The sequence below is a fragment of the Apteryx rowi genome, unplaced genomic scaffold (assembly GCF_003343035.1).
Source record: "Apteryx rowi isolate R43461 unplaced genomic scaffold, aptRow1 scaffold_177, whole genome shotgun sequence".
NCBI lineage: Eukaryota > Metazoa > Chordata > Aves > Apterygiformes > Apterygidae > Apteryx > Apteryx rowi.
In genome coordinates, this window is record NW_020448052.1 from 77,890 (window position 1) to 103,935 (window position 26,046).

General features: G+C 37.8%; 1 protein-coding gene across 13 annotated transcripts in view; it reads left to right on the forward strand.

Moving 5' to 3' along the window:
- Positions 1-26,046, forward strand: part of IPPK (inositol-pentakisphosphate 2-kinase) — a 69,301-nt gene that overhangs the window by 29,742 nt on the left and 13,513 nt on the right. For 12 of the 13 annotated variants that reach the window (XR_003252723.1, XR_003252724.1, XM_026061154.1 and 9 more), the window contains 3 exons: positions 14,202-14,249; positions 23,727-23,822; positions 24,582-24,648. Coding sequence is in view for 11 of the 13 variants with exons in the window: in XM_026061154.1 (XP_025916939.1) it covers positions 14,202-14,249; positions 23,727-23,822; positions 24,582-24,648 (211 nt within the window). In the remaining 2 variants the exon portion in view is untranslated. Of the gene's footprint in view, positions 1-7; positions 1,607-14,201; positions 14,250-23,726; positions 23,823-24,581; positions 24,649-26,046 lie in introns of those variants that run through there. The other variant, XM_026061156.1, reaches the window with a different exon arrangement.

The window sequence follows — 26,046 nt, forward strand, 5'->3', positions numbered from 1 at the left end:
AAAAAAAAAAAAAAAACACGCAGTTTTCCATTCCAATCACTTAGCGAAAAGCTTTTTATTGCGTTTTTTCCGTGTTTAAGGGGGCGAGTAGAGAAATTTTGTTACTCCTTTGGAAGAGGTTAGCAGCAGTTTTGCCTGATCTTAATTCTTAAGACTCTTTAGAGATTGGGTAATAGAGCTAGTGGAGAGGAAAGCAGTTGATGACTAGAGAAGTGTTTTCTTGGGACAGAGTTGTGATGAAAAGCACAGAAAATGTTCCATTTTCGATCATAACACATGTATGTGTGCAAATGTGTCAAAGAAATCTGGAAGACTTACGGAATCAGATGAAAGTGTTAGGAATATTTTTCCTGTCGCCCCTGGCTCTTCCTTCGTAAAAGATTGTGAGCATTTGCTGCAATCCTGGATTGGGACTCCAGAGTCTGATTTCAGTTTGTGGCCTGGCCATAGATTTCAGTGCGAATGAGCAAGTCATTTCATCTCTGTGCTTCAATTTACCATTTGTTTAAAAAATCTTACTAGATAAAATAAATTCAGTATTGGTTTTGATGAGCAGCAAAAATTAATTTAATCTGAATCCAGTCAGGCAGATTCCATATCAGTTTAAAAGTATGCGTTCTGTGACTGCTGTCGCTGTGTTCTTGCCCCTCTTGTATATGTATTATTTACTTAGTATATTGGGTTCCAGATCTTAATTGTGCATGTCCCTCAGAGAAGTTTATTACTTTTCTAAAAAGGACTTTGGGCTATTTTTTGTCTTATGTTTGTATTCCAATTCTGGTATGGATTTGCTAGTGGTTTTTCCCAAAATGTACTTGATATTTCATAGATATAAAACCGTCCATTAAAACAGAAATGACAACATACAGGCTTTTATATGAGAAAACTACAGTATGAGTTGAATCTTAAAATCTGAGGTTTTTTTAGAACATTAAATGAATGTATTTGAGAATATTAGATTCTTCTGGTTTCTCTTTTCTAGATTATAAATATAAGCTGGATGTAAAAAATGCTAACAAATATCAAGTCTGAGAAAATGCTGGAAATCTTTGCTCTTCTTTAGGAGGGGCACTTCCACGGCTCTTGTTTATTTCTTCTCTTTCTTTATACCAAACATTAAAAAAGATGTTGTTCCTACAAGAAGAGAGTGTATAATTTTGTTTCCTATCTAAATATTAGCTTTCTGAATATCTGTTGAAAAAGGCAGTTCAAAAAATCTTCAGTCACTAGTTGATAGGAATCAGAATATGTAATGGATTAATAACAGTGTGATTGTGATGCCTTTAAAGATGTGGAAAGTGAAGAAGTCTGCCAGAAATTTAGAATAGTTGCTGAGTATGTCAGTTCTCTTTTTAATAAGATGCTAAACCTTGAAGATACAGTGGAAGTAGAATAGATGTAATTTTTTTTTTTCCCCCTGTATATCCATCATTAAGCCAGTAAAAGCTTACTGGCTAGAGCTTTGTGTCTACTGAAGATGAAATCTTTTAAAATTGCAGCATATAAAATACTGTTAGATGCTAACTTTTACTTTGTTCCTTTTATAAACAGGACATACTTGCATGATTAATCATCGTTCTTGTGATCTGATGTCAGTCATTCTCAGGTTTGTGAGAACAGAATAGCAGCATAACTAAGATAATGAATTTCATTTTACTTTTTTTGCTTCATTCTGTATCTCCTAAGTTCATGATTTTGTGTATAAATGCTAGTGGGAGGGATAGCAATTTGGCTGTGGCAAGGGGGACATGAATGGGTGCTCAGATGTTGGTGCAGGGTTTGAAAGCGAGAGGCCAGGGTGGAACTGTGTCCAAGAGTGCTTGTTATCTCTATGTTCTCATTTTCATGTATAGAGTTATTCTGGGATCTGGGGAAGGCAGTGGTCCCTACCTTTGTGGGTCTGACCTCTCTTCCTTGTTTCTTCCATGTGATCTGGGAAGTGGAAAAAAACCTGTCCTTTTGAAGAAGAGGACATTAGCTTCTTTGTTATTAGTAAACTAAGATCTAGGGAGTTTGGCTTCAATTCATCTCCTCTTGACCCCTCTTTGGAGCACTGAGAACAGATACTGTGCAAGTCTGTGCATCAAGCACATAGTGTTTAGATTGGGGTGAGCAGGCAGGCTCCGTACACAGCTCTTTTTCTTGATTGTGCTGAGGTGTGGCCAGAGTGAGGATGAAGAGTAAGAGCAAGGCATGCATCAGTTCATGCTGCTCTGGTCTGTTTAAGGCTACGTTTAATTCTTTGGCTTCTTCTATTCCCTGTTTCTTTCTAAGACGTGAATGTAACACACTGTCAATCCAGAGCTAGTACAGTACCAAAGTTAACAACTGAAAACTTGGTTGTAGAAAAGTGACATGCATGACAAACAGCTCTGTTAGTGATGAGCTGATAAACCCAAGAGGCAAACAACGTGCAAGCGTTTGTTCTAATGCCTTTGAATGGTGGCATGTAGAAAAAGATTATGTCTGACAGTCATACATTGGCATCATCTTTCTGTGGAACACGCTTGGTTGTTCAGGTATCTTATAAAGCACTTCTTGATGTGCTGTTTCCACTTACCAGTTATTAATCCTCCAGAATGCAATAATGACAGAATTATCCCTGTGTTCCTGCACGCCTACAACCGGTGGAATGCAGTACTGAAATGAAGCATCTGAAATCACTGCAAGAGCATCTCTGTTCCTTATTCATGCAGTTAAGAAGAGAGGACTTAGGCAGGGCATGGTCTAGTCAGCATGTCTCTTCTTACAGTGACAGCTTTACAGAGTTGCTCTAATTAGTTCTCCAGCATTTAGAAAGTGATCTGATGAATAAAGATGGAATGCCTGCAAAGAATTCCCAGTTACTGTTGTCATCTACAGAGCTGCATGCTTGCTTGATGCACACTCTAACTTCTGCTTTCATGGCCTTTTGAAGTTTAAATTCTGATGAATCTAAAATTCTGGAAGATGGTCAATATTATGGGACAAGTTTCTCTGATGATAAAGCCTCTCCTGGTGGTTTTTACTGCAGCTGAGATTAAGCTAATCCAAACTGAAACTGAAATGTGGTCAAAAAGCCTTTGTATAGTCTTGCAGCCTGCTGAAATGCTTCTCCTAGAAAATGAACAAAAACAACTTTTACATCTCATTGCTTTCAGTGAGAGATATAACTGGTAACTGTTTTGGTTTCTGAAAACAGTGCTTGAGGCATTGATTCAGAAAGATCACTCTGAAGTACACATACATTTGCCTGACTGTTAATTCCGATGACAGCTGTGTGATCCTTGTCCATACATTGCCATTTTCTATATTTGATTGAGCATGATATCCTCTTCAAATATTTGATTTGCCATATTTAATCAAACAGTGAATCATCTGGGCTACTTGTTCTTGTTACTGTCTCAGGGATGCATAAGGTGCTGTGGCACAGATACAGGCATTAAAGCAAAACTATTACAAACAGCCAGGCAGGTTAGAAAGGATGCTTCATACTTCCTATGCTTTTATTGGAGTTTTGTTTCATCTGCATCAAATTTGGCTTCTAATTTAAGAAAGTGGCCCAAACCACTCCTCTCCTCTGCCCTGGGCTTGAGCAGTGGTGAGGCTTCTGAGGAGCTGCTGTAGAGTAGTCACCATCTTGTAAGCTGTTGGCTCTTTCTAAGGTGGAGATGTCTAGTTTTTCAGATGTGAGCTGCAAATCCTCTTTCGTAGTTCTGCATTTTAATCGGTTGTTTACTCTTACAGAAACACTAACACTTCATTTCATAAAGGTTTCAGGAAATTGTTGTTCCTTATAAAGTAGTGTAAGTAACTCTAGAAATAATGACTTGTATTTCCTTTCAATGCTGAAACATTCTTGAAATCCCTAGATTTTGCTTCACTAGATAAAGCATGTGCGTTCTTTCTCTGTTTCACTGCAGTTAGTTTGTATTAATTTTTAGTTTTTGTACATTGAGACATTATGATAACCTAATATTTCCTTTTAAAATATGTTTGAACACTAAGCTTGTGTTTCAGAGTGACTACTTGGAGGTGGTACAAGAGGAATTTTTTTTCTAACATTTTTTATTCAGTGAAATGATCTAGAGGAAACTTGGTGTGTGTTTGTGAAAGGTTGTGGTTTGGATCTTGGTATGCTTTGGTTATTGTTTAGTAATAATCTACTCCTTGTGTAGGAGAGGATGCAGTTCTAACAGATATCTTTAGTGTTTCGTAAGGGACATAATTTTTTAGGAAGCATGTAAACCATTTCCAGAGCGCATGTGAGCTTGCTAAATAGAAAAGGGGGAGAGGGTAGATGGAGAAGGTAAATGAACCTGAGGTAAAGGGACTGAGGAGGGAGCTGAGTCAGATAATCATACCTGCGGAAGGTTCCCAAAGTTGTTGCTTATAATAGCTGAATAATGTCTGGCTCTTCTCTGTGTTTTTCTCTTCGGGACAGATGGGTAAAGATGGAGGATATCATATCAGTGTTACTGGTGCTTCTTTCACAGACATCCTTCTCAATCCTTGTTCTGGATTTGTAGAGGACTGTAGAGATTTGAGGTGTGCGAAGGGAGAGGGGTATCTTGCATTTTTAACATTAGTCTTTGATTTCACTATATCTGCAATATCTGCAGCTGCTCCTGCTGACAGTCACGTTATGATAGCTGTATCGTGTTTGCAGAAACTCCTTTTCATTATGGGGGAGATCAGCTTGGTTTCATGTTTCCTATGAATTCTTCAGGGGGTGCCTTGGGTCATATCAGACTTGATAGTTGTTTATAGCACTGCTTTCAAAGTATGAAAGTTTTCTCTTTTTTTTTTTTGAATTAAAAATTAATCTTACTGGGTAAATTTGTCATTTTACACAGTAAACATGTTGAGAAAGTTATTTATTGATGTTGGAGACAGGGCCATGGACAAGATTGTATGCTTAGATAAGTGGGGGATTTTTGCTCTAATAGCCAAAAGCTTATGGTTAGAATTGCCAGCCAGCTGCAGCTTTGCTGATTAGTCTTGTGTGACAAACAGAGCAGTGCTGTTCACTAACTGCTGTCTTGCTGAGTGAATCTTCTTGAGGCACTTTTTGTGATAGTCCCATTTTGTACAAGGTCAGGAAGCCGAATGTCCTGTTCTTCCCTTTGTGAGCTTCATTGTTTCTCTATGATGTGGAGTTTGTGGTTTTGTCATCTTGAAATTAGTGCAAGTAAAGCATTGCCCCCAAAATTTCAAAGTCATTCCTGGAAAATTACAGATCCCTGACTAGGAACATGTCTTGTTCAGCTGTGTTTTGGGTTTCTTCTTAATGTCTGTGGATCAATGAATTAATATCTATGGATCTCTTGATTTCAAGGAAATATAGAACAGAGCACTGATTCTTGGCATTAAGTCTTCAGGTAGGGAAAAATACTGAAATACCCTTTGCTGTTTGGAGTGGCTCTTCCTTGAACATATGAGTGGTAGAAATATTCTCCTGTCTTTGGCTGGTGCTGCTTATTAGCGATGGCCTTCTCTGAATTGAAATTACTGATTGAAATATGGCCAGGTTAGGGTGTCTTTGCTTTTTCACACGAAGAAATTACCCAGAAAAGGTAAGGTACAACTTGCATTTATTGAATTTTATTTCAACTAATAGGAAAAGCACAGTTTTGTTAAGATTTGAACTTAAAAGTTTTTGTATCCTTGAGGAGATTCCCCTACTTGAATTCGAACCTGTGGTAATTTTTTTTTCATTTATTCCATGGGCTGGATGTATGCAAAAGATTCACCGAGGCTGTGTGATTGAGTGTAGGCAGGAGTTTTGCATCTGGTTCTGCAGAATTTTCTGGGGAAAGCAAAACTTTCACGAGTGAGCTGGACCAAGACTCCTTGTGAACTTTAATAAGGATTAAGGACCATTAAAACCTTTTGTTTTTCTGTGTCATAGGGCATTTCTTTGACCTTGTTTCTCTAACATTGTGTATTCTTTTGGGGGTATACATGTATAAACATAGATTGTCTAGAAAGAAAAAAAAAAACAAACAGCAACTGCACACCTTTTGCCTGCTTAGAAAAAAGGCAAGAAAACAGATACATGACAAATGTAATTTATTGCTTTCTATTCCATCTTTCCTAGTTGCGATTGCTTTTTTTGTAAGTGAGTAGAGGAGCTTCTGTCTAAATTTACCAAACCAAGCAGCTATGAAAGCGAGTTGGAAGGCCCAGCCATATGCGATCAGGGTGTATCATCAGTGGAAAAGAGATGAGTGTCTTGCTGTAAACAACAATTAAATTTTTAGGAATAGGAAGCAATTACTAGCTTGAGTTGGGGTTCAGGACCCTTTGTGGCATTCTAACCTGGATGAAACTATACGTTTCCTTGTGTTAACCTAGTATGTTGGTTAACTGACACTTAAATACGCATCTGTTGTCACTGGCAAACAGGAAGACATTTTCTTATTTGCTTTTAGTTATTTCTTTGACTAAACTGTTACAACAGTGGTTGTAGATGTCATAACTAATCACACTAACTCTGAGTACAATCTCAAAAGGCTTTTATTACAAAAGATATATTAGAAGTTGGAAGCACTTCTGCTTCAGTGGATTAGCTGCAAAGATTAGTTGACCCAAAGCAGCTGTTTGAGTCAATGTGCATATGGAATTTTAATTTCGTATAGCACCAGTGTATTGTAGTTAAATTTACTTTTCCTTTGCCAGGTTTCTGCACTGAAAGGATGCTCTTAATGTAACACAGGTTAATAGTATCTTTTGTAAAGTGGCAGGGAAAGCGGCAGCAGATAAGGGGACAGAATGAAGAGAGAAGGAACAGAAAGTCAGCAATGCCCTTTAAACTTTTCTTATAATTCTTTTATAATTAATTTTTTAACAATTTTTTTTCTCAGGTGCTTCTGTAGAGGCAGATATGAAAACATAGCACTCGAGTCTTTCTCTGTGAAAGGAGATGGGAGAGAGAAACACTGAGAAACTCAGGTCTAATACTATAATACTACCATTAGCTTTCACTATATGTATAGATAGATAGTTATAAAATATACATATTTGTCATTATTTGTATAAAGTATGTTTGTCACTGGAATTCAAACTTCAGTTTGTGTCTTTATTTTGTTTTGTTTTATTTTCTGTTTTGGGTGACTACTGAGAATGCTGAAGATAATATGAATAGAAACATAAAGCGAATCCCAGTTTTGCAGAAAAGCTCAGGAGGCAGTTAGGCTTCATTAAAAACGGTCTTGTTCTTTCTGTTTGGGTTCTGTGCTAGTTCAAGCTTGAAACAGAGCGAGTTTCTTGTTGAAGGTGATGAAGTCAAACCTCTATTTAAAAAGCACTTTTTTCTTGTTTTATAAGTGGGTGGCAAAGGTAGTAAAGGTGGAGTTCATAACACTAAACTTCGCCTTTTCTTTTCCGTACACTTAACCTTTCTTCAATCAACAACAGCTGTGAGCTGGACATATTTAACAGTGGTTGCTTTTTCATGGAAATAACTTAACTGACCTGTGAACTGTGTAGGAGATATCAGTGTAATAGCTTATTGTATTTGCTCCCACAATTCTTTCCTCTGTTCTAGCCTTTCAGTGGGATGTTGTCTTCACCTCAGTGTATTATTTCTGAGGTATGTGATAATCACTTTCTGACCTTCTCTCTGTTTTTTGCTCAGGAAGGAACAGGGACGCTGTATGCAGTTGAGCAGTTGCTCAGGAATTGCTTGGGTTTCTTTTAGTTGAACTATGGAGGTGTTTAGGATGCTTGGAATTATTAACTTGTTTTTAACTTTCCATTTTTTAACTTAACATAATTCTAATTCCTTTGACTGTTTTTATTCTTTTATTTTCTCCCCTCACTGTTAATATTTTCCTGAAGAGTCTTGTGTGCCCAACGTAACAGAAGGTGGCAGCTGGCTCTAACCCTCACCGTTGGAAAGCGCGTGTTCCAGATGCATGCCGGCTTGCAGCAGTTTAAGGGAAGGAAGCTTAGTACATGTTTCACATTCCTATTTGTGTAACTCACCTATTTGACAGGCAAGGAATTTGATACACTGTTAAACCTTAAGGACCACTTTTTTCTCCCTTGTTTTTAACAGTTAGTGTCTCAGGGACATCTGCTGTGTTATCCAGACTGTAGTACTGTATGCTGAGAGCCGGGAATCAATAGGTTTATTCATTCTGCGCTAGCTCTCTGGTGTGTGTTTCCACCTAGTACCAGTGGATGTATCACTTGATATCATTCTGAGTAGTGTGTGGCTTAGCCGAACAGTAAACATACCTTTTTATTCATGGCTAGTACAAAATCATAAAATTGTTTTTGAAATTGGTACCATCGGCATATTGTAAGGTTATATAAACTTAGCTATAATGTGAAACCTGAGTGAATGCTTGACTATCATGGGAATGTAGATCATAACAGGGGGAAGAAAAAAATGAACGAATACCTGAAGTCTGATGCAAGCTGTGAGCTCTTTGCAAAAGAAAACAAGTATCATGGTGTCATTTGCTTCCAGATAATGGTTTAAAATATTGAATGGTGTCAAGCGAGGTGCTATGCTCAAAATTATTTGTATAAAGAAATCAAAAGATTGTTCTTAAGGAGTTCCTAAGCCAAATAGGAGGGGGTTGTTCTGATTTTGAATACTTCCTTACACTTTGCGTGAGCAATTGCTAAACTTCCTCCATACTGCCAGGAAACGCAGCTTTCCTCACTTTGTTTTGTATGATCTTATCCACCTTATATAGAACAAGACCGAGCTGGAAAACAAGGCTTGTATACCATATTACCATGTTTATTTCATTCAAAAGCAATAAAATTTTCCATGCTTCCGTTGTTTTAATCTTCCAGATCCCTCCCCACTGCCCAGCTTATTGAGATCTGGTGTGTAAAATATCGTGTATTGAACACAGACATCACATCATGAAGATAAGCTTTGGTTGAAGTGCCTGGGCAGTGTGGTGGCCATGTTCTTACTGAGTTCTGTTAGTGCTCAGAGGAAAGAACTTCCCTCCCTGCAACTGTCTTTTCTGAGATAACATGAAGATGACACTTTTTTTTATCCGTCTGCCTCCCCCTCTTGGTGGGTTCTCTAAGCATTGTATTCTGTTCAAATCCTTCAAACCAGAGTTAGAACTGAAGGGGTTGTGGAGTGTAAATTTGGAATAAAAATGTCCGAATAAATTTTAGCTAGTGTAAACTGCATGCAGCTAGAGTTTCTGCTGCAAAAATAGCTCAATATCAGCAAAACAGGCAGCTATTTCATTTTTAGGACCATTAAAACTGTCATTAATTAGTATTTGCGTATCAGTAACTTCACAAACAGGGCTTGAATAGCAGCTTTGTGTAATTTAACCACTCTCCCTCCTTTTGGTTGAAGTTTAGATCGAATGCATTTTTTCACAGATGTTATGGCTGTATACTATCCTAAATTTGCAATGATTAAGTTGTGTGGAACCACTGCAACGGTGGTAGAAGGTTTGATACACTTAGAACTATGTTCCCTAAGTTCTTGTTTGCTTTTTAGGCTCAGGGAAAGAAAATGAAATTAACATCCATTTTTTACTGTGCAGAGAAATTCGGGAGCCTTTTCAGACACCGTTCTCTCTAAGGATAGAGGCCACTTAACCTCCTCATCTGCTTAAGAAGTAGGTGGTGGTGATGGGTGTAATTAGTTGCAAGAAATAGTATAGTAATAATGGTAGGGCAAGCTTTGTTACCAGTCTTTGAGAGTTTTCTCCCCCTGTTGTTTACACAATAACCGGAAGCTCATGACTTTTATACAGATAATTTTAAATTTGGGTTTTATTGTTCTGCTTGTATATCATGTGCCTTTTTAAAATAAACGTATTACAATGGAGTATAGTAGGCAAACATAGGTAGATAACTTTGTGATATGCATAAAATTGCATATAGCGTTCACGGAAAATAGTGTAGAGTTTTCAGATTCCACAATTTATTAGACTGTGGAGTGAAGGGAAGCAGAGGGGGAACTGGAAAGAGGCATGGATTTCCCTCTGGGGGCTAGAGTGTTTCTCCTGGTTTCACAGTGCCTGCTGTCTAATCTAAGGTATCTCTATTGATGCCAATCAGATTCTGTTACTTTGGCCTAACTTTCAAGGATCACCTAGTGTTCTTGAATTTCTTTAAGTAAAATTAAAATAATAGCTGTAGTCACAGCTTTGAAGAAGAAAGATTCTTGCAGGTAACCATCTGATTTCTTGGGGGCTAAGACCAGTGAACTCCCCCCCCCCCCNCCCCCCCCCCAGATATATAAGACAGCAGGAGTTGTGCGTGTATGCGCACGTATATTTCGGTGATGCTAGTGACTTTGAGCACGTTCTAGCAGCCCCTTCTGTAGCTTCTTGTCCCTTTATTGGAAGCATTAACTTTTAGTTGTGATTTAAAAAAAAAATTGTATCATGATATGGTGCTTAAGAAGTATGTGCCTTTCTCAGTGGGATGTTAAATTTACAGTTAGAGTCTCAAAACAGTGTATATTGACACTATGCTTTTCTAGAACAAGGGCTCTTGATTACATCAGCAGTTGTTAAATCTTAATGGATTCTGTGAGAAATAAGTTTCTTTATCCTAGTTGTCATCCCTCTTTTGTTGTTGGTGGTGGTGTTTTTTGTTTTCCGTAGCAATTGGAAATGGTTTTTGTTTTAGCCCTGGTACTGTTATGGACTGCATTAGGAATGTGGTTTGTTATCTGTTACCAAACTGCTGTATTTTCATGCGAGTTACGCTTAAATTCTTTATTCAGAGAATAAGGACTGTCATGTTTGACATTCTGATGACTTTTTTTTCCTTTCCTCGCTGATTGAATACTGAGCATACTTGCAGAGAAAGGACTGCAGAATTTGTTATCAAAAGAAAAAGTAGTAGACAGTCGAAATTCTTCCTTCGAGTTCACTGTTCTAGCTCATGTTGCTTCTTCAAAAAAATATGAAGCCTCTTAATGTTTAATGCATTAAATTTTACTACCTCCATGCATTGTTTCTTTTTTTTTTTCTGCTTGATTTTGCAGCCTGGATTTTTCCATCTTTTTGTCTGTATGGGATTATGACTCAATTAACTGAACACTTTGGCAAGAGTGCATTGACTGAAGTGTTACTAAGCAGCGGAAGGGCTTAGGGAGGTGCGTGTAGAGAATGAAGTTCGGGAGAACGTTAGGGTCTGGTTGATCTGATGTTTGGAGTGCTAAAGGGTAGCGACATCTTAAGAAATCTGTTCTCTTCTGGATTTAGGCCATTCTTCTACATGCAGATAAGCATGTTATGTCTTTGATTTTCAAATTGCAAATATAAAAAAGAATCTAAGGCAGTTAAGGTAACTGAAGGAAAAACCCCATGGCAACAACAACTCACAGTGCTTCCAAGTGAAGAATCAGTCAAGACCTCAACAGCATGTGAAAAATACAGACAGGTATTTCAGTGGTAATAACTCTTAAGCAGTCGGTATCTTTGGCCACTCACGAGTTGACCTCTGTACTGTGCCCATATGCTTGTGCAACTGTGTAATGAATTGCAAAGGCAGGGATCTAGCTGAAAAATTCCTCAACAAAAATAAGTTTGTGGTTTTTAAATCTGGATCAGTTACTCTGGATCACCCTAATGGCCTTACTAAGACATAGTGCAGGAGGAAGTTGGTAGTGACTAGTTAAATAAATTGCATCTGCAGCTGAAAAGTTTTGTTTGAGCTTTGCTCTATTCCCTTTTGACATCTGCATCCAATCTTTAGAAAAGCAATATGGTGTTCTTTTGCCACATATAGTTTTTATCCTTTTATCCTAGTATGCCTGTTTTAGAAATGATTTGTTAATGAACAGATATTGTAATGAGTCTTGTTATAGATAAATGTAATAGCAATTGAATTTTCCAGAGGGGGTGGTTGGAGGAAATCTACTAGCTGGGAATTGATGAATGGATAAATACATAACACGTTTTTAACACACTTTTTTACCATGTTGAGGATGCTTTATATTACTTTTCTTACATGTTAATCGATTTTCAAAACTGAACTGGAAAACGTTTATAAAGGATAAGAAATTTTTGTAACAGATTTCATTAGGAACAGTGGGCAACATCACAATGTACTTACTGTTCACCTCTGCTATCTAGCATACATTTTTATTTTGAAAACTGTTGCATTGCTAAATTACAAATCTATGCTGAAAAATCAGATGAATCTTCTAGTTTTGTTCTGTGGCGTGTTTACTTAAAAGTGTTCACTTGTCACTAAAATGCGCACCCTTGAAATACTTCAGAATTCAAGTTATTGAACAGATCAGAAACGATGATCAGATCACTCAATCACTGATCCATCTGTTTAGGAATATTTAAAGTGAGGGATCCAAACTGCTGAAACGATGTAAAAATAACAACGTATTCTTACTGTGTACACAAAATAACAGAGCTCAGGTCTGACCAGCCTGTGTATCAACATCTAGGCCGTCATGGAAGACAAGAGCAGGGCCCACCCGGCAATCATATCAATGGAGTAGTCAAATCCAGCGTATTATATTTAGTATTCAATTTATTTGTGTTTTATTTTTGTTGTGTAACTTGCATGTTGTTTTGATCCAGCAGGACAAATTTAATCAAAATGCAGAGAAGTATACTTTCACCTGGAGTGTTGTACAGATACAGATGGACAAGGATTTATAGTAGTTACGCTAGCTCGAGACATTTTAGATATTGAAGGGGCTGTTTCTGGGTTTAGCTATCTAACATCTGTATCCAGACCTCCTCTTGTTAGGGTTTTGGAGTAGACGTTGTCATCTGTTTTGCTTTTCTCATGGTGCCCTTTCTCTACACTTTAGTAATTAAAGATAACTGTTGCTCTCTCCCACTCAGCACTGTCTAGACACAGCATTCCGCCCTGAACTACGAGGTGCTTATGATATCTGGTGCTGTCCTACTATGGAAATTTTTTTCAATTGTCTGTCACTTGGTAGGGCTAAAAATGCTCAAATTCCATAAACCTGAGGTATTACTCTAAGGCTTATCCGCATATCTTTGTTAGCTAATCTGATTGTTACTACTGTGTCCCCCCCGTCCCCTCCTGTCCTCCCCCCCCAGTGCTTTAAATAGAATATAATCGTTCTTGGGTTGTCTAGGAAAGGTCCAAATGGACCAATGAGACATTGAATTGTTAAGAGATAACCCAAGAAAACATCTCTTGCTTTTTTACCTACTGTGGTACCCAACTGTTACTGCCCACATCTTATCTGAATTGGCTTAAATATATAAGTGGAAGTAAATTTCTTGGATTAATTTGAGACAGGGCTGCCTGTTACCTAACCTAGTGGGGCCTCAGGTCCCTTAATATCGTGTCAAAATTTGGTTTTAATATAAAAAGTGACTATTTAATAAGTATAATGGTTAATTTCGTCAAACTTCTGAGGGCAGAGAGATTCTTTAGATAGGCTCTGTGAGGAAAGGCATCCTATTTTAATAGGCTTATGGGTAAAGGCCTAATTTACTTACTACATCTCCAAGATATCTTTGAACTCTTAAAAGCTCTGTAAAGGCTCACTTTTGTTTAGAGTATGCCTAAGGCTACCATGTAAACTTCAAAGGATTTTGAATTGCGTGAATCACACACAAATGTGTGTTTTGTAACGTGAAACATTTGGAAACCTGCTGCAATTAGCCCAGTGCATTACATGTTTTTTAAAACATGTAACTTGGTACGTGTTTCCCTTAAAACTGAGTTTGGAAGTAGTAGGTTTTAGTATTTATAAGTACAGCTGTGCAGCTTTTGCTGGTAACTAATAATGTAATGCTTTGCTGACTTTATAAGCAAATGATATTTTAGTGGATTTTACAGCTTTTTCCAAAGACCTTTGGGGCAAAAGTAAGTTGTTGTTTGTTTGTTTGTTTGTTTGAATACTGTGCTTTTAGTGGCAGTCAAAATTGAAATATCAGACTTCCAGAATATTGCTGTAAGCCAAGGCAGTATTTCCCGTTTACAATTGGTGACTGACAGCACAGAGTGACTGACTTGTTAATGTCAACAGGGGAGGTCAGGGCATATCTGAAAACAGAAATTGATCTATTTGATTTCAAGTTGAGTGAAACAACCATTGAAAACACTTATTTTGCTTTTTTTTAGTTTTTCTAAAACACTTAATTTCTTGGATGAGCTAGAGTGGGGAATTGGACATTAGTGCTGTTCAGATGAAGTTAACTTTTGAAATTATGATGATGTACTTAAATGCTAATGAAATCATATTCTTTCCCATCCTCCTTTAGCGCTGTGTGGTGCTGCGTTTTTTGAAGTTCCCCCCAAACCAGAATAAGGTAAGACACAACATGTACTAGTGATAAAAGCCTACAGGTAAGCTAATGAAAGGCGGTCTGAGGAGAAACCTGAGCCTGCAAAAGAACTATAAGTAAGAATAAGAGGATGTTTTCAAATGTGCCTGTGTTTCAGGAGTTTTGGCAACAGGAGGAAATTTCAGGTCGTCTTTTATAGCTAAAATTATGTAATTACTGACTTCAAGGCCTTTTTGTGGGACAAATTGTACGACTGAAATACATGTGTAGAAGGTACAACTTCCTATAAGGATAGCTGTAGGAAGGGGAAAGAGCTAATCCTGCGTATCAATGTAGGTGAGTGCAGTGATGCTCAGGGAGAAATGAGAGCGTTTTATTGACTGTTGCTAGGCAAGACAGAAGAGGAGGAGGAGGGGGAACACAGAACCGACATCACGGTAAAGGTCTCCTGTTGACTACCTATTCAGCAGCTAGAAAGCTGTGGAATTTTGGACAAAGATATGAAGTATTTGGAGAATAGTTTGGTGTCAGTGAATGACTTTATATCTTATCTATTACGAAAAGAATATGGCAGGACATGGTCTCAGTTTCTTGGGCTATGGCAGAAGAGTTTCCTGCTTGAGAAGGAAGTGAAACCTTAGAGTCTTAGTCTTAGTTATCTTAGTCAAGTCTTAGTTACCTTAGATTGTTTTAATGGGGAAAAATGATTGAGAATCAAAGATGGAGGGTAAAGGGGATTGTGACGTGTCAGCACACAGTACTCTAAGGAAAAAAAAAATCCAAGAGAGCAAAAGGGGGAAGAGGTTCATATTCTACAATTTCCTTAAGCTAATGAGTAGTCTTTAGGGCATGTTACCTGAGAGATACAGGGAATGGTCTGAGTTATGGCAGCTACTAAAACATGGCTTTGTAAGGGTTCGGTGACATACTGTTCTGGTGAGAAGCAAATATAAAAGCACTATGGCTGTACTGAGAGCTGGAGAGGAGGGAGGTGATTTTTAGAAAAGAAAAACCAGGATGCTTGTAAAATAAACATATGGAGTGAAACATATGGGATGGGATTTTTGCATTAAATCAGGAAGATCAATGCAAAATGCACTGCGTTTTACAAGGGAAATAAAAGCAAAAGGAGAAGGTTCTAAAATAGATCAGAGGAAAGCAAAGGGAGGTAAAAAACATGCGCACAGTGTAGCTGTGAGTTATTTCGTGTTCTTTCTGCTACTGCTTTACTTGGAAAAAAATTGAAACAAAACTAAAGTGTGGCTCAAGTTGAAGTTTTAGATCTTATTGTGGCAGGATTTGAAAAATGTGTCTTGTGCTTCCGTAATACTCTAAGATAATAGTGTTTAGAGTTCTTATGAGAACAGGGAAGGGCCAAGTGGATTGGAAGAAAGGAAAACATGCCTATCTCAGTTTTTAATACAGCATAGGAGAATTAGACCACATAGTCTAACTACAATTAAAAAAATGGAGTAAATTATTAGCCTGTAAGTATACAGGAAATGACACCCAGTCAACTCAAGGTAGTCAGACTGAGGTCATCATACCTTTTGGCAAGGCACTTAGCTTAGTAGAGAAAGGAGAAGGTAACAGATATGATATGTTTTAACTTTAATAGGACCTTTGGCATTGTTCAAAATGGCGTTCATGTAAACAAGCTAAGTAATGCAGCATTGATGTAAGCTCCATCAGGTGGACGTGCATCTAACTTTGAAAGCCTTGAGAGGCTAACAAAGATGGACTGTGAAATTTGGAGGTCATTTTGTGTTAAATCTCTAAAGATGTCTGTCCTGTAGAAGACTTCATTCTGTTGATGTTAATAATTGGGTCACAGAGTAGAGCAAGTGACACTAAACTGGAGAAGGGAGGACTGCACGCAGGTTGCTCAGTCTGCGAGATGGAGTGAATAACTGGAACCTTGGTCTGAGATCAGTTAGGCAAAATTCTGTGAAGCTAAGTGGAAAGTGTCGATCGATTGGTGAGCTGTTAATTACTTGATGTGAAATGAAGGGAAAACAAATATTCATAAACAAAATAGGAAATGACTGGCTTGCCAGTAAACAGCTTAAAGGATTTGAGAATTATGGTGAACCACAAAACATTTGACAAAGTGAAAGGCAAAAAAGATGCAAATATCGTTTTGGGGATGAATTGGTGGAATTGTAAGGTATTAGTGAGAATGAGTGATTTCACATTGAATATTGTGTTAAGTTTTGGTTAATCCACTATGAGTAGGAGAGGGGTAAACAGAAAACGCTTTAGAGGAAAACAGTAATAATGAAAAGATTTAAGAAACAGAAAGAAATGTTGAAAAAATTGAGTTGTTTAATCCTGGAAGAGAAAAGCTTGAGGAGACACATATCTTGCAGTAGTATATAGAAACTTGTTACCGTGAGGGTCTTAAGTGTTTATCCCTCAAATTCACTGAAGGAAAAGGTTTCATTTCCTTCTTAGGATATTTTTGGTTGGCTGTTAGATAAAACTGTAATGCTTTCATGGCAAAACAGTGGAATAGATTATCTGTAAAAATTTTAACATTTTATTTGTTACAGATTTTCAGAGCAGGTGACAGGAACATCCTGTTGAGAACATGCTTTTGTATTCTAGAAGTTCTCACATCAAAATACTCTTTTGCAAGTGCCCTGTTAACATGCAGGCATAACTTAGCCATGCCTCCACGGAAATAGTAGAGTTAGTACATCTTAAAAACACGATTTCATTAGGGAATCGTAATTGTTTACAACTAACTATTTTGTCATTTGGAAATACATTTGGCTTAAAAACTGAACTGCAGGGAAGATTCAGTTGATGTAAAGTTGACTTCTAAGTTGCTGTGTGAATTAACGTAAGCTTATCTCTATGTTTTTCAGGAAATATGTGTTTTTAATTACTGATCTGCACAGAATGCTTTCCAAGCTTGAGAGTTTCTTAAGCAGAGTAGTGATATGCTGGATAACTTACTATTTTCCAGCTTTCAAATGTCTTTCTGGTAAAGCAATTACTAAGTTATCACTTCTTTTGGTAGGGCTTATTGTAACAGCAGGCAGTAACTGATGCTGAGACATGTTTCTGACATAAGTGTCTAATAACGCATGATCACTTTTCTCTTTCCTGATAAGTGTTTCCTGGTGAGTATCCATTTAACATTTAAATAAAGATGAAAGCAATAATGGCTGCAGTCGTTGTGACTTACATTTCCTACTTTTTGAATCCAGAAATTCTGGCATCTTTGAAATGTGGAAGACAATCTGCTGTCAGGATTTTGTGATGGAAAGTAATGCACTTAGCTATTTTTGTGCCTTCTGAATAAATTTACTCTGCCTAATTAGTACAACACAGTATTTGTCTTCATTGGACTTAAAAAGGACTCTTCTAGATGTAAGATATTGATGTTTCATAGCTAAATTGTTTTTCTTGTTCTGCTTCATAAAGATACTTTTAAATTCAACTTTATTCTAGTTGAATAATTATTGAGCAGGTAAAGCTTAGTCCTTGTTCTAAATAGCTGCTATTTTTCCCTGCCTTTCTAAATAAAGAAGGGTAATCCTGTATTTTGATTCCCCTCACCCACCACCACTATTTTTATATTGTTACATGAGGCTTTTCTCTAATATTTTGGTCTCCATCAATACCAAATAATTCTGCTGTGGTATGGAAGTACTTAAATGCTATTATTATGCTGATTAGCTGAGGAGTGGGATGGTATCTTTGTCAGCCACACGCATATGTTCGGAGTACGTGAAGGCAACCTTAGGTTGCTGGCAGAACGTATTGGGAAATATGTGGCTTCTCTAGAATAATATTTGAAGCTGCTTAACTGGTGGTGCTGACATAGAATTCTTGCCTAGAAGTTTTATTTTTTCAAAACTATCAGAAGGCATAGGCAAGATGCCCTAGTTTAAATTAACTTGTCAGTTCAGATGAAGTATATAATGTCTTTGACATAGTCTAGCTTCTAATTGTGTTAGAGGATGTTGGTTGCTATAATGTCATTTTTCCAAAGTGATCTTTGCAGCTTTTTGGGGTTGTCCTCAGAATTTTGTAACAATAAAACATCTTTTGACCAGCATTTTGATTTTGAAAATAAGAGTTTAATCTCCTTACATTAGTAGGAAAGGCTAGTGGTAATAAGAATTTAATTTGGTTTTGATTTTTTTTTTTTTCCAAGCGGAGGGGAGTAATTTGATTGTTGTGTATGTGAAGTATTGCTAGTATTATTCCTGCCTTTACTGGTGCAAAGCTGAGGAGATGCACAAATCTCTAAAATTTCTTTGATAAAGGAAAATAGTGGGTATTAGTACTTCCAGTGTATTCAGGGTCTGTTTGCAGCCTCCCAGGATGTGAGGTGTCATTGTTCTAAAAGATGCTAAAAGCATGAATTTCTTTAAACAGCTTTTCTTGCTTTCTCCCATTCCTGCAGCAAAGCCTCCTAGTCACTGAACCTTTTAAAACATTTCTGAATGCGTAAGTCTTAAGTATTTTGACTTTGGCAAGCATGTTGCAGGTTTGAATAGCTGTTTCATTTTATTTCCTGTTATTATACTCCTCTGTATACACCTAGTTTATTTGCATGCCTAAGTCTTTTCCAGGCAGCCACTGACACTCTCATTTCTGCGTCTCGCTGGCAGGTTCCAGAGCTTCCATCTCTGCTCTGCGCACTGGCCCTTTTCCCCCCGATGCAGAGCCCTGGTGGAGGGTGGAGAGAAGCATCGTCACGCTTCCTGCGTGTTACAGTATTGTTCTGCACTAGTTGGGTTGTTTTCTGGAAATTAATTCAAAAGGCTTAAATTCCTCCCCTCCGTGGTACCAGTAGTGAACAGACTAGTAACAGTCCAGTGAATGAATGTTGATGAGTGTGCCGTGCTTAGGCAGTGACTTAATGTTTATTGAAAACAATTACTAAAAAAATCCAGTCCTGACAGGAAGACTGCAGCGTTACAGCTTCATGGCAGACCTTAAAATATGATGATCTTACACCTTCATTGTTTGTTCTGGAAACGGACCTAGGGATTGTCTTGTTCCACTCTTTATCTGTAACAGAGATTGTTGCTTATGCTGAATTGTTTTATCAGTGGTGTAAGAGAAAGTGTGTTTTCATCATCTTAGTACTGCGATAAAATGAACTCGGAGAGTATCAGGGTAGGGAATTCAGATTTAGTTGTCAAGGAGCTCTTGAAATGACCAGACAGTGGAACGTCTGAAAGATTTTTGTCAAGACAGCAAACACTTACTTGTTTTTTCCATTTTAGTTTTTGCATAGAATGAAATTCAACATCTCATGTCTTAGTGTACTTAAAAATTTAATTTCCAGTTAAGCGCTACTGGTCATTTTCAAGTTTAAATAAAAATCAATCTATAGCTCTTTCTTTAAAAAACAAAACACTGAGTACTAGCCCTTTTTTTTTTCTCTCTGAAATCGTGTTGCATAATCTTATACAAAATGGCATAATGTGAAGAAGTCGCAAAGGAGGACAGGAAGTAATTTTTCACTATTAGCTATAATATAGAGTTCAAGTTGATAATACTTCAGTAAACTTCTTTATGCATATAATTTTTTTGGATTGGGATAGTGAAACACAAGAGAAATGTCCTGGGCATGGTGATCTGGTACTATATGAACATTGCTCAGATTCTTGAATGTTTTTTTTTTCCGCCTGCGTAATCAGATGAGTAAAATCCCTCAGAATCCCAGCAAATGCAGCAATACCTCATGGTAGACATTCCCATAGGCCGTATCTGATTAAACGTCAAAAGTTTGGTTTTTAGAAGATGGTAGCAACCCTCCCATTCAAACTTGCCCCAGGCAGACGTGCTTTGCTTCTTACCACTGTAACCACAAAATGGTAATTTCTGGATGTACACAATTATGTAATGTAGCTCAAAGTGTTGAAATTGTGACTGTATGTTCATGCTACTAAAGCTGGATTGATAAGTGTGCACTACCGCAGGAAACCCTGCTGTTGCATGCAAGTGTCATATTTGGAAAAGGACTGACTTGCAGCTGGCTTCATAACTCTATTTGCCTAGTACTGTGATTATCCGGACTTTGTGGTTTTGCTTTTTAAATAGGAGGTTATATGATTTAAATACTCTGCTGGTTGTATTATTTTTATTCATATTTATTTGTTTATTTTAGAAGATCAGTTTTTCTTTGTGCAGAACTGAAGAGCAAATAATTTATCTTTAGATCCTTAAACAACTCCTGGAGAATCAGAGTTTTGACCAAACTTGGATATAGCAATTAGACAGCTATAGAAACAATGCTTTTTAGGTATAATCTGTATTCCTAACTAGTGCAAGATGAGTTAGGGTATGAAGTGTCGTATTTCTAGGCACAAAATTGTAGCTTCATCCAATGTTAGTGACTGAAAGAAGCAGTTCAAGGAAAATACTTTCTAACGAGGGGCATACTAAAATTCCTGTGTGGACAGGAGTGTCTCAGTCTTTCAAAATCACTTCCGCTTAACTCTTTTGGAAATGGGAAGAAAGTCCAGACGTGGCCTTGCATTGATTTCTAGTAATATTAATATATACTGATCGGTTATGAATTTGGGACTAGATATTCTAGTAGAATAAACATGGCAGTGTCTCACAAACTCTTATTCTATTCTTACAATGAAGTACTTGTAATAAAAAATTACTGGTAATAAAATGAATGTAGCTCTGGGACTTGCATTTCTTGAGTGAATACCAGTGTCAGGACTTGTGGAATGATTGTCTGTCGCTCATTTGGGTGCGTATGAGTCTTCTGCATGAACGAGTTCTTTGCCTTTTTCATTGACTAGAACCTATTTGATGTGTTTGGTGTTTTACTAAATGAGCTGGCAGTAGGGATGGGTCCTTCAAAAGCTTTTTATCGTTATGTTTTTAATGTTAAAAGGTGATGTTCCAATAGTCTGTTAATATTTATTGTTCAGAGTATTGAATGTACTTGCTCTTAAAAGGAGGTCAGCAAGTGTCATAAGCTTGATCTGCAACCTGAAAGTGGTGCTGGTCTTTTTAATTGGTGAGTCTTTCCTTGTAGCAGTGAGTGCCCTAGTTTCCAGAGATGCTTATTTAATTCCCAGTATGGGGTGGGGGGGGAGGAGGAAAAGCCTGTAAGTACTGTGTGCATCAGCAAATGAGATCAGAGTAGTCTGTAGGTGGGAAGCAGCTGAGAATGTTGTTACTATACAAGATGAAGTAAATTCCTACTCACTGTTTGGAATTTGTATACACTAACGAAAGGGTTGTGTTGCCATAAAAAAGGAGGAAATCTGTATGTAAACTGATGAAGTTTTTGCTGTAATATTTACTCAGACTAATAGTTCCTCACTTCATAAGGTGAGGAAGATATTTATGATAACTATAGACATTTTAAATTGCTGCCTTTTTTTTTTTTCCCCCTCTGCAAAGGAACTGCTTGTTCCCCAGACTGGGATAAATTAAATGCAAGGGAGGGTTGCTATAGTGTGTTTGCAGTCTGCTCAGGGTGAGCAGAGGGGACAGGACCAGGTGGTTTCCCCGGTGGTGGTGGTCTCTGCCTTTTGGTGGGGGGGAGTAAAGGAGCCCGGGCTTAGCAGCCGGCCTCTGTGATGGATAGAGGTGTGTTCAGCACTACTGATGCGAGCAGTGGCCTTCCTGCGAAGCACAGACTGAACAAATTGAACAACACTGCTTTAAAATAGCCTGTTTCGTGCCCGTTTGGGTGACCTTGTTGCCTATTAATTCTATAGGCAATTATAGAATTACAGAATGGCCTATTAAATACCCTCTTTCTTAATTGCAGTCATTTGGTCTAAAGTTATTCCGGGATAATAGTTTGTATTATCTTTTAAAACTCAAGCAAAGGAAAATTGCTTTTCTGAAGAGATTCCAAACTGATTTTGGCACTCTCAAAAAGATGCAGGGAGAGCTATTCTGAAAAACAACCCCACCTACAATATGCCAAATATTTTAAAGAATAAGTGCTCTTCCGGCCTTTATAGAATGATAGAAGTGCTGTGTACGTGCTTCGGAAAATTTGTCCTTTTCCTACTAGGTGCAAAGGTTTGGGTGTCTTGGTTAGTGCACTGCATACTGAACCGATAGAGTAATAACTTCTTTTTTTGTAAAGCATTATTGCATTTTGCTGTTTCAGTCTGGAAAATGAATCTAAGTAGATGAAGGATATTAAATGTAGCATGTAGCCTCGGAAGACCTGCCTTACAGTAACCAAATACTCTGTTTGCAGTCCTACACAACTTGTGTAAGTCTGATAGGTAACCCTTCTAGGTGAGAAATACCTACCTATTATAAAAAACAAAACAAAACATGTTGTCACTAAAATTGCCTAGTTAGTGACAATCTCCTTTTACCTCTTAACACATTTAATTTTTTGGATGTGGTCTTTTCTTCTGCTTCCACTCTTAGTCATTATCTGAGTGTTTTCCTCCTGGCATTTTATTTTCTCTCACTCTGTTCTGCAGTGTTATTTTCTTATTTTCTCTCCTGCTCGTGCTTTTTCCTCTCTAATTTTCTACCTTGGACATCAGTGTTACGCTTTCTCTTCCTCCGCTGTTACGTAATCCCAAGAGTAAACCTCGCTTGGTTTGGTGCTGTATTGTACAGTGGTATGCAAAATAGTGTTTTTCTAGAAAAGCTTTGTGTTACAATAGGACACAGGAAGGGAACTTGGAGATTGACTGTAGTAACAATAAAACTCGGTGCAGAGACCCAGAGTATGCTGGCGTACTGGGAATAGAACAATATTATTGTAAAGCTTTTCCTCCATGGGTGCGTGCAATGTACATTCCAGCTTTTCATGTCTCTTCCTGATGCCTGTTGTATCTTGTTGCAAGGGGTTGCGGTGTTACAGGCATTCCTCAATATCTCTTTAATAAGCATCAGTCTGTCAGAGTGACACTGCACTGCTGTGGCTCTCCTGCCTCTAGTGCTCATTTAGCTTCTTATCTGTCTAGCTTGGCATTTTTTTCATGTAGAAGAACTTTGGTGTTTCTTTATATGCACGTAACGCACAAAACGCTGACAGAAGACCACATCATAATAAAGGTTTTCATCATCTGGAGCAACATCCAGGACAGATGGCAAATTCTGTACCTGTTCATGCAGACGTCTGTGATGTGTATCTATTTTGATCGTTATAGGTCTCTTACCTGTTTTAAGAATAATGGTCAGAGACAGAATAGATCTTGACTAATTTCACCCACTTCACTTTTTTTGCTATCTCTGTTCTTGCCTTTTTTGCCTTTTTCTCCTCCCCCCCCCCCACCAAATTAAGAATAAAAATAATCTCTTCTGACTGCTTTCCTGGTCATCTCAACCTCTCCCACAGCTGTAGGGAAGCATATATCCCACAAGTTTAAGTGTGTCCTTTTAATTTCAACATGTACTTACTTACTAAACTCTGTATAGCAATTAGGGTACTTTGCCAAATCATTGATAAGGATGTGTATGTATTCCCAAGTGTTGTGTATCATTATGTCATAGCTTTTCAATTACCATGTTGTTTTTTTCTTTCAGACATCAGAAGAAATACTGCACCATCTGCAAAACATCGTAGATTTTGGAAAACATGTCATGAAGCAGTTCTTTGGGGAGAATTATGTTCATCATGGGGTAAATGTTTTATCCTTAAAATAAATGGCACTCTTAAACATTGTAAACATTGTGTTTTGAGGAGCACTGGATGCCAGGCAAAAGCAATTAGTAGGGTTTGCAGATCTTCCTAAGCAAGCTACGCAGATGAGAAGCATTCAGGTCAGAACAAAGGTCCTGCTCCGTGCTGGCGAGGTGATTGGATCGTGCTCTGTGGTTTGAGCTATTTCAAGCTACTGATGAAAAAAAGTGGCAATTTCTTTTCTCGGTACAAAGTGAGAGGTGGAAGAGAGAGATGTTTTGAGACTGATTTTGCAAAACAAGGGGAGAAGCCTGGTTCCACTGAATTGTCCACGTTTCTGTGCAGTTGGAGGATAACTCTTTCCTTGCCACTTGCTCTGTTCTTCGGGAGGGCTGCATCTAGTTAATTGAACATCAGATGCTTGAGTGGAAAAGTGACAACTTCTTTTGGAACTTGAGTCATAAAATTCTACCTTGGGGCGGTGGGGGAAAACTATTCTCATTTTTGAAAAAGACAAAATGATGCAAGTTTTCTTATGCACATTAAACTCATACTGAAAATGCTTTTTTTTTTTTTTTTGCTTTTATTTAATTTAAATGTTTTAAATCTAATGGTTAATCAGAGAGAAGCTGCTGAGCATGTAACTTGGTATGCTGTTGTTAATATCTGCTGAATTGTGGTATTCCATTTTAAGACCACCAAACTGGATATTCAGCTTTTTGTTGAAAAAAATTTTTTTTTTTTTTTTTTGTTTTAAGGAAATTGTTCAACTGCCTTTAGACTTCATAAGACAGCTGTGTTTAAAGATTCAGCCGGAGAGGCCAGGTAAGTTCCAGTGATAGCATTAAACAGGTGGCCTTCCTCAAGCTGTAAAACATTCTGCTAAATTATAGAGTAAAAAAAAAAAAAAATCATACCTCAAAATCTGAGGAAACTTCTTTCAATATGAAGCCAATAATAACTTGAAAATGGCTTTGTTGTAGAAAAATGGGTGTGTTATAGAATTAAGTTGTATCCAGCATTAATTTCATCAAACTGGGAAAAGGGAACCTCTCTAAGCCTTCATTTGTTAATTCTTTATCGGGCTTTTTTTACCTTGCTGTAAAGGCCTTTACAAACATCGCTGAGGGAAGTGGAAGATGTGTCTTAAAATACTTTGTTTTGATTCCATCAGAATTTGTCCTGGACAAATTAGTAGCACTTTGGAAGGAAGATAGCTTCAGAAACTCCAAACTAAATTCGAAGTCGTGTTTTCGTTGTTAGTCTTTCACTTGGGGCTAAGCATTTCTTGTCTGATGAGTGGCAATATTAGTCACTGCACTTAGGTGCGTGCAATGTACATTCCAGCTTTTCATGTCTCTTCCTGATGCCTGGTGTATCTTGTTGCAAGGGGTTGCGGTGTTACAGGCTCTGGGGTGCGGCCTTTATAGCTTGATGGGCATCTTTGGGGCGTGGGGCTCTGCTCGATTTCTCCGGACTGTTACATGGTGCTCTGGGGTCCCTAACCAGCAGTAACATGCGAGTGCTCCTTCCCGGTCCCCTCGGACAGGGCGGGGGATTGAAAGGGATGAGGGTAAAAGAGGTATGGTTGTGTTGGCTTGTTAAGTCTTTGGGAACATGCTGCCCAGACTCAGTAGTTTGGAAACCTCTGACACATTCAGTGTAAAATAAAGCAGTATAGAAATTGGTGTAGTCAGTCAACTCTTTCAGAAACTCAGGTTTTAGTCTCAAGTATGTTCCCTTTAAAAGTCTATGGGAGTCATGTACTTGCTCAGCGGTTTTGTTTCCAAAATGGAAAAAGTAGGCAACACTTGAGTACATCATTCTTCGTATATGGCTAAAAGTACATCGAGGTGTAAGCTTTAAAATGGGAAAACAAAAGATGTCCCTCTCATGCGTTCTTCTTATGTTGTTAAATGTTCTTGAGAAGATTCAGAAACTTTTGCTGTAGCTTTTGCTTTAGCAGAGTTCCTTGGAGAATAAAGGTGGTATTAAATTCTTTGGTTAAGTGCAGCCAGTACATTTATGCCTTTGATCCAGGAAAAATCAGGATTAACTTACATACGGTAAGGGCAGTAGACTCTCTACTCCGTTGCTTTCTTGTCCACACATCTTCGAGAAACAGTTTCACAGTGCCAGAAACTGGCAAGGAAAGTAAATCGTGTCCAGTAAGAATTACAAAAAGAATGATAAACTGGTAAAAGTGAATGACAGAATTTAGTT